Source organism: Phalaenopsis equestris, unplaced genomic scaffold, assembly GCF_001263595.1.
Source record: "Phalaenopsis equestris unplaced genomic scaffold, ASM126359v1 Scaffold000002, whole genome shotgun sequence".
NCBI classification, from domain to species: Eukaryota; Viridiplantae; Streptophyta; class Magnoliopsida; order Asparagales; family Orchidaceae; genus Phalaenopsis; species Phalaenopsis equestris.
The window spans coordinates 65,950,899-65,959,978 of NW_018164444.1; the positions used below are offsets into that span (position 1 = coordinate 65,950,899).

At 41.5% G+C, this 9,080-nt stretch overlaps 1 protein-coding gene across 1 annotated transcript; it reads left to right on the forward strand.

Moving 5' to 3' along the window:
* Positions 1 to 205: 205 nt before the first annotated feature.
* LOC110039430 (G-type lectin S-receptor-like serine/threonine-protein kinase SD2-2) lies at positions 206 to 5,040 on the forward strand. Its single transcript, XM_020744485.1, has 2 exons — positions 206 to 2,921; positions 4,619 to 5,040. Exon 1 carries the CDS (start codon positions 366 to 368, stop codon positions 2,805 to 2,807), a length of 2,442 nt encoding a protein of 813 aa, XP_020600144.1. The 5' UTR covers positions 206 to 365; the 3' UTR covers positions 2,808 to 2,921; positions 4,619 to 5,040.
* Positions 5,041 to 9,080: the final 4,040 nt, after the last annotated feature.

Below are 9,080 nucleotides of genomic sequence, written 5' to 3' on the forward strand. Positions count from 1 at the left end.
TAACAAAGGCACCAAATGAGTATGTTCAGCAACTGTAGTCTCTCGAACCACATGCAATGGGTCATACAATGCATGTATAGATGATGTTTTGATCACATAAATTTAAAATTTACATTTCAACCAGCCAAAATTTTATATCCTCCAAAAAAAAGTAGTGATAAAATATTTAAACTTTTAAATTTGGATGATTAATATTATTATATTTAAAACTTTGGATAATTTACATATATATTTATATCTGACTATGCTCCTTCGCGCTTCCTCAGCATCCATTTTAGCTCCTCAATGTAGCCTGGTCAGAGTTCATTCTTATCATGGATTCATAATGCGCTTCTCAGAAGAAAAGGCAGCAGAACTACAGTAAAATGGCGGCAAGTATCTGCACCTACTCGCCTCCGACTCTCACTTTTTTCGTCTCCTTCCTCCTACACAGTTGCGCCTCCAAAACCCTAAACCCAGAACTAGAACTAAGAACCCTAGGTGCCCCGCCTCTGGTTTCTATCAACACCACAATCCTCAGCCCCAACCGTACCTTCGAGCTCGGATTCTTCTCCGTCGACGGTGGATCCTCCTTTTACCTCGGCATCTGGTACGCTTCCATCCCCATTCGCACCTACGTCTGGGTCGCCAATCGTCTCGCACCAGTGCGCGCCCCTTCGCCATCGGCTCTTCTGACCGTCGCCGGAAGACTCGCCGTCGCCGATTCCCCCACCTCCATTATTTGGGAGACCGATAACACTGTTCCCGCCGCCGCAGTTCAGCTTCTCGACACTGGAAACCTCATCCTTCTTTCTGTAGGCGGTCGAGGCTCCGCTGCGTGGCAGAGCTTCGATTTCCCCACCGACACTTGGCTGCCGGAGATGTCGATCACGCGCAGCATGGTGATCACTTCCTGGCGGAGCCCCATAGATCCGTCTCCCGGTCAGTACTCTCTCCGGCTTCGCCCGACGGATTTGGGTGAGTTCGAGCTCGTCTTCAATGGCTCCGTTTCGTACTGGTGGACGGGGAAATGGATCGGGACCCGATTTGCCGGAGTCCCTGAAATGACAGTGCCGTACATCTACAGCTTTAGGTTTTCAAATCCGTTCACCACTGAGGCTACGTTCGATTACTCACAGTCGACGTCGGAAGAGTCTGGTCTCCAGCCACTCCTCTCACGATTCGTTGTCGATTCCTCCGGACAGCTGATGCAATACACTTGGTCCCCTCAGGCGGCAAGCTGGAACATGTTCTGGTCTCGGCCGGAGAACCCCTGTCGCGTCTACGGCCGCTGCGGCGGTTTCGGTCTATGCTCCGGCGGTCGCGACCTCCGGCCTTGCAGCTGTCCGGCAGGACTTCGTCCCGTGGATTCCGCCGGTTGGAACTCTGGTGATTTCTCCGGTGGATGCTCCCGGGACGCCACCTGTTCCGATGAGGATAGCATATTCACCGAGATCGGCCGCGTCGAGCTCGACGGCGCCGTGGATGACACTTTCTCCGGCGTAAGCCGGGGATCCTGTGAGGATTCTTGCAGGAAGAACTGCTCCTGCTTCGGTCTCACCTACAACCCTGAATCTCGCGTATGCACGAATCTGTACAAGAGCGCTTATAATATCCGAAACAGCACAACCTCGCCTATTCTGTCGATTAGAATTTCGCCGGGAAAGGGGTTCTCTAATCGGGGGAAATGGAAGATAGGAACTCCCATCCTCGTTATACTCTGCGGTCTCGCTGCAAATACTGTAATCGCCTTCCTCCTCGTCACTGCCGTGCTCCGGCGGCTTCGGAGATTAAAAACAGGAAAAGAATACGGAGAAGATGGCGGACTGAAGATTTTCACCTACAAGGAGCTCTCATCAGCTACTCGCGGGTTTTCGGAGAAGCTAGGGCACGGAGGGTTTGGCGCGGTTTTCCGAGGCTCGCTGCCGGATTCTACCCCGATAGCCGTCAAGCGTCTTGAACGCCCCGGCGGCGGCGGCGACCGCGAGTTCCGGGCTGAGGTATGCACCATCGGAAGCGTACAACACGTGAACCTTGTCCGCCTTCGTGGCTTCTGTTCGGAAGACCTCCACCGCCTCCTCGTTTACGACTACATGCCTAACGGTCCTCTCAGCGCCTATCTCGGCCGCCGCTCGAAGCCTCCGCCGCTCAGCTGGCCGGCGAGGTTCCGCATCGCTATCGGCACGGCGCGGGGTATCGCATATCTGCACGAGGAGTGTCGCAATTGTATCATCCACTGCGACATCAAGCCAGAGAACATTCTATTGGATACCGATTTCATCCCTAGGGTTTCCGATTTCGGATTGGCGAAGCTGTTGGGGAGGGATTTGAGCAGGGTATTGGCGACCACGAGGGGGACTCGAGGGTACGTCGCGCCGGAGTGGATCTCCGGCGTGGCGATCACGGCCAAAGCTGATGTATACAGCTACGGGATGACGTTGATGGAGATCATTGGAGGGCGGAGGAACGTGGAAGCGCGTTCTCCGCCTGCGGCGGCGGAAGATGCAGAAGGGGCGGACGGGTGGTTCTTTCCGGCGTGGGCGGCGAGGAGGATTGTGAAGGGGGATTTGGGGGCGGTTGTGGAAGAGGAAATGGAGGGTTACGACGGAAGAGAGGCGGAGAGAGCGGCCAGTGTGGCGGTGTGGTGCATACAGGATGATGAGGCGGCGCGGCCGACGATGGGGACTGTGGTGAAGATGCTTGAGGGGACAATAGAGGTGACGAAGCCCCCTCTACCGAACATGCTGCAGGCGCTCATCGCCGGCGAGTCGTTCCGGCGGGGGAGTGTTTTGTCCGCCGGAGAGATTTTGGCCGACGGTTCGGGATGATGATGGTTAGGGTCACCGCTAGGTAGGATACCGGACTTTTGAGGTAAAGACAAAATTTGAAGCGGTAAAGCGTGGGTGGGCCCCGCTGGAGGTGGAAGTACAGCGGCTCGTGAGGTAAGAAGCTGGAAACTAATGATTATTAACCCATTTTTTTATTTTTATGATTTTAGAATCAGCAGATATTTTAATGCCATAAAAAAGTTCGTTAAAATATTATCTGACAATTCAGTAATTATTGTTAGATTTTTTTTTTGTTTTATGTTTTTTTTTTCATCATCATCAATATTGCTAGTTTTCTATTATTTTTTTATTATTTAGTATTTATTTGATTAAAATAAATTAAATAAAGAAGGTAGGCATCATCATTAAATTTTAAATTTTAATCAAAATATGGAAAAAATATTACATCAGGACTCCACACGTGGAGTTACGTGTGAAGTCCAATGAAATCACTCCACACACGTGAATGTGAGGAAAAAAATCGACCAGATAACAGGAGAATATTCTTCCCGTATTATTTAGTTGTTATTGTGTGTTATTCAAGAGTTATTAATGCATTATTGTGTTATTATAAAACTAGTAATATTCTCATAACACAATAACACAAGAATAACTTATAATAACACCTGAATAATACGTGGAGAATATTCTTCCGTGTTACTTGTGTTACCGAAAATATTCTACTTTGACGTGATTTTATTGGATTCCGCACGTAACTCTACGTGCGTAGTCCCGATGTAATATTTTTTTCCGAAATATGGTCACTTAAAAGTTGAACTTATTAATGAAAGGAGAATATTCTGGAAGAATAAAATCAAATAAAAAATGAAGGCGTTGTGGTTCTTGTATTTAAAAAATAAATAACACAAAGCTTCGTAATTAATTTAATATGATGATATCATTAGTCTATCAAAAGAGTGCACCAGCCACGTTTTATTTATTTATTTAAACAATGTAGTTAAAATTTTGATTTTATTTTTTCCAAAGGGCATACAAAGCATAATGATATATTGATTATTTTTATATTTTCTGTAATATAAGATAATAAATTATTATTAAAAATATGAATTTGTTAGCATTTTATTAAAAAAATCAATTTTATTACTTAGTTTTTAAATCAAATATCTATTAAAGAATACAAAATTATGTATCAATGTTTTTTCTATGTCATACAATATATGTAGTTGCCGTTCTTTTAAATATTCCATATATATGACATTTCAGTAGCCTTCCTCTTTTCTAACTATTTGATTTGGGGATATATATATATATTACTTTTAATAATGATGATGAATTTGATGTGATATAAAAGATTTTAATGCAATAAATATACAAATTAGAATTTAGATGTTAAATATGCAAATAAATAAGAAGCTAAATCAGCTATAATATGATACATTTAAGGGGAAAAAAATAGAGTTATGACTCATTTTCTTATATAAATTTATAACATTACACCAAAACTATATTATATCATTCATATGATAATTTAATGAGTGAAATTACGGGGGCAGAGGTTTCTTTGTGCACTATAGGATGTAGTTTAGATGGAGGTAAGTACTGTTAGCTTTATAAAAATGTTTAATTAACACATAATTGCTTCTAAATGAGTGAAAATTATGATTTTTCTTGATCCGATTTTTCGCTTATTGTTATCGTTTTTTTAACAACACACTGCTTTGCACGAATTTGGATTTAAAATAACTTTTAAATATTTTGGGGTTATATTTCATAATGATTATCAATCCATTATGCATATGAAAAAATTATAATGAAATACATATAAAAGTCTAATTCAATTTGTACATTAGGAATGCGTCGGCATGAATCTCAAAAAAATTCAATGAACTAAGAGATAGAAAAGTACAGTTAAAGAGAGCACACTGATGAGAGACAAACGATCGACTTACTCTACTCGATGGAACCCTCTTTTACGAAGGCTGGAAGCCGATCGGGTTTAGGCTACCTGAACGAAGGACATAAGCCAATGAAACCGAGCAGAGACACGATCTGCCTGTCACCACAACTCGACTCAAAGGAAGAATTCAGTATAATCAGCCATCTCACTGATGCCTCTGAGATTCCTCATTAGGGTTCAAAGACCGGCTCTATTTGGCGCAGCTGCAGCTTTCCAACTTCTTAGTTGTAGCTGTGCTGCCCCAGGAAACTGCTGTGGGGAAGCAGCTGCGGGGAAGCTGACTGACTGTTTGGTGCAGCTGTGTGAAAATAACTGTGGGGCTGCTGTTTCTGGAAAAATGACCATGGTGCCCCTGTTTAGTAAAACTGTTTAAAAGAAAGCTGTAACAACAACATCTTTTGAAAAATTTATGTTAATGCATGGAAAATTTATTGGAATTTGTTGAATGGAAATGTTTGTGGTTTTGTCTATAGTGGAGAGAAACTTTCTACATGCTGGAAATATTTTAAAAAATTTAAGCTATTTGATCCTGTGAATACTATACATTGTCAATATGAAGGCAGCACTAGCAATAGTGCCAACAATGCAATTGGATCTTTAGAAATCAAGTTCAAATCAACAAGGATTTTAGATATACTAAAATGCATCATTCTTCATCCTTTTTGAGATCGCCATACTTATAATGAGAGTACAAGAAAACATAGAGAAAATGTATAGAACAGTTGGGAAAAAAATCCAGAACGTGTTATCCCAATAAAATTAGCCCTAGCAACCATAACTGTTTTGAAAACAATTGGTGAAATCCAAACAGAGCTGCAAGAGCAATTCCGTATAAAGTATTATGCAAAGTAATCTGGTATATTGGTAAGAAGAAGAGATAAAAGAAGGATGGAAAGAGAAAGGTGCAAATCACTTTGTCGTGTGAAGCCGGCGACGCCGAGAACGGGAGGCAGCCGAGGGAGAAGAGCGGGGAAGAAAATGGGGAAGAAGAACAAGTGCTGCTCTGCGAATCGGTCCTGGTCGGCGAGGCGAGATGGCGAGGAGGGCCGGAAGAAGAACGGGCAACGAGGGCGGGAAGAAGAACGGGCGCGGGATTCGGTCTGGGTCGAGGAGGAAGAATGTGTAGCGATGAGGGCGGAACGAGGGTTTTTTGAGAGGGCAATTGGATCTTTTCAGAGACGAAAGCTGTGCCTCGGGGTGATTCTCGCTTTAGCTTCGCTCTGCCGTGACGCTGTGAGTCAAACAACTTTTTTTCGTGATTGGGGATCGCGAAGCCGCAAAAAAACAGCCCCAAACGGACCCTAAATCAATCCATGAACATTTCGAAGGACTTTCTGTCAAGGAATGAGCTACTTATCATATTACGACAATTCTCCCTATGCTCGATAACTTTATCTTGTTCTGACAATATGAGCTCCTCTTCCAAAGATTAACAGTCCACAACTAGTTTATAATAGATCATCAGTAAAACCAACTAAATCAAGTCAAGTCCTGCCAACCTAAACATTATCAAATGCCGACCAACAACCCTAGTTCGACATTTTCAGATGAGCAATTCTTATCAAATTGAGACTCATCGATTTCAACCGACCGAGTCAGAGTAGTTGCGTCGTAGGCATATACATGTAAAATACCTAAAATATCCTATAATGTTCCAATTAAAACAAGGGCAAAAATGTGACTTCATATATTGTGCTCCCTCATTTATAAATAGGGGGATCGATTTATGAGAAAAGAGATAATCAATAATTCAAATTATTGTTCATTATTGTGCATTTTCCTCTATGTATGTATGTATGTATGTCTATCTCTCTCCCATGTCTTACGCTTTATTCATTGAGTGTAATTCACTAATAGATCATGATTTAACATCCTTAAAGGTGTGACAGGTTCAGATCATGTCATATGCAAGAAGATAAGTAACACATGAAGAAGAAATTTCCAACAGAGACACTGGTATTATGGAGTGCACCAGGAATTTCATGCAACAACAAATCCAGAAGTTTAAAGACTAGATGATGGATGTCCTCTGTGAGGCATTGGCTCGGGGAAGGGAGCAGAACTCTGAGAGGAAGGGTTGGCGCTCAACAGGCCAAAGGGTGCCCTTGCTTGTGGAATGGGAATGAGATTCATGATACTTTCATAGATGGATAAACAATGGTTTGGGCTTACCGAGCCGCCCCGCTAGCTAGAGAATGTGTTCTATCAATAGGTTTCTGAAGTTGAAATCCCATATATATTCAAAATCCCTACTCTTGAATCTTACAAGGATCAGACTAATCTGACCAACTGCATGACTTCCTTCAAGTCAATTGTGTGTTTATTGAGGATTTTATATGCACTGAAGTGCCGCCTCTTCTTCACCATGTTGAGGAGCCCTCATGTAGGTCAACAGATTGCCACCATGCGTGATCACCTTATTCACGAACTTCAAAAGAATATTTGTGATGCAGTTCGCGAGCGTTGATAATCCTCAAAAGAGTTCATATGCCCTTCCGCAGATAAGGCATCGATAGAACAAGAGCCACTGTTCTTTCATTACTCAGTTCCAAAAAGAGTTGTTGGAAGTGTAGGATCTAGAACTCACGACAGCACATGTTGCTTAGCCTAAGGGTTGAAGGAAGTTCTATTCTGGAATGCTTTGGACCTACTAGCCACTAAAGACCTTCGCCCCCGAGGACCTTGTGTTGAAGAATGTTGATCCAATTGTGTGGGGATAGACAATCAGAAAATTAAATCAAATATGGACAGACCCATTCATCATTGACAAGTGATTCATCCCCATAGTGTATAAATTAAAGAAATACATGGGAGAAAAAGTCATTCCGACATGAAGCAAAGACAAATTATATATATAATATATATATATATATATATATATATATATTCTTTGAAAAAGCTTTGCATCATCACTAGAAAAAAATAAAGGCACTTTTGTTCCAAACAACGTGTTTTTACACAAAGAAATATTAAAAATATGGTTTAACTAATTATATGTGTAATTCTAGGTTCAAATAACACTTAGGAAACTCGAGTTCACATGAATCAATGCCTAGCCTATGCTATGGGAACTTGACTTGAGCAGTAAAACTGACAACATGCAAGTTGTCTGATCGGTAGAAAGTGATAAAAATTGACAATGACACAAGATATCTTATTAGTAAAGCACACTTAAAAATAACTGACAGTGATGCATTTCTTCATTTGATCGACATTATTCAAACAAATCAACCCTCAACACCCAAACATCAATAAAAACCTATGTCTCATAACTTGGCCCGGGTCAAGTTCTAATGGTAGTTCCCTACCCCGTAACGATGAGATTCGTTGTGGGTGGCAAACAATCATCCAAATATCAAGTCTCGATGGTAATCCCCGCGAAGGTTGTGACAAGAACCACTAAAAATGTCTGACGAAAGATAAGGTCAGTCTAATGTGATAGCCCGACCGAGCATAGAGACATAAAAAGTATAAGACTTGAGCAGAGTGGTAATAAATCAAAAGTAACTGAAAATCATTCCCAAGAAACCATGCTATCAACCACCACAAACATTCATCACAAGTAAAAAAGAAAAAAAATGGTAAAGGTATAAGGCAAAGGTAAAACCGACTTAAAGCTTCTTTTGCTTTTGTAAATAAAGTATTAAAAATATTTACTTTGTAGAGCTTTCTATGATTTAAAATAAAAAAAAAGAAACAAAAATCTTTCTAATTATAGAAACATCCAAACCGATTCAAGTGTTGGATGATCCTCCATCATTTGTAGCACTCTTATTTTCCGAATCCCCCTCTTCCACTGCCAAAAGTGAGAATATATTGGTGAATCATCCAAATCCAACCACTTAGGATTAACTAGTTCTGCTTGTATGAACTACTCAATTGCTAATTTGGTCCCAAGACAGAGGTGCTTACTCCACAAGTTTCTTTTCGCTTTACGAAATTCCCAAAATAATGTAGATGTGGGGGCAATTAAGTTATCTACTATGCTCATTTTCTCAAAAGGCTCCTTTGAACATAACATTTATGGAGCTACCCTTATCGATTAGGATGTTGTCGATCTGATAATTCTCGATGATGTGACTACAATGACGTCGTTGAAAGGATTTCTACCAGCGGGCATATCAGTTTCCTAGAAAGTCATAAGAGGATGAATCAGTGTAGCACACTTAGCCAAGTGGCTGAGCAAACCTCTACTATCCTTAATCTCTTCAAGTTAGACCTTCATGAAGCCTTAGATCCATCCCCTTTGAAGATAATTCACACAACTGTTGTGATGTGGACTAAGCTTATTAAAGTGGTTCCCTTGTTATTAACTTTGCATATGCCTTACCCTATCATTAATTGCGATCTTTAGG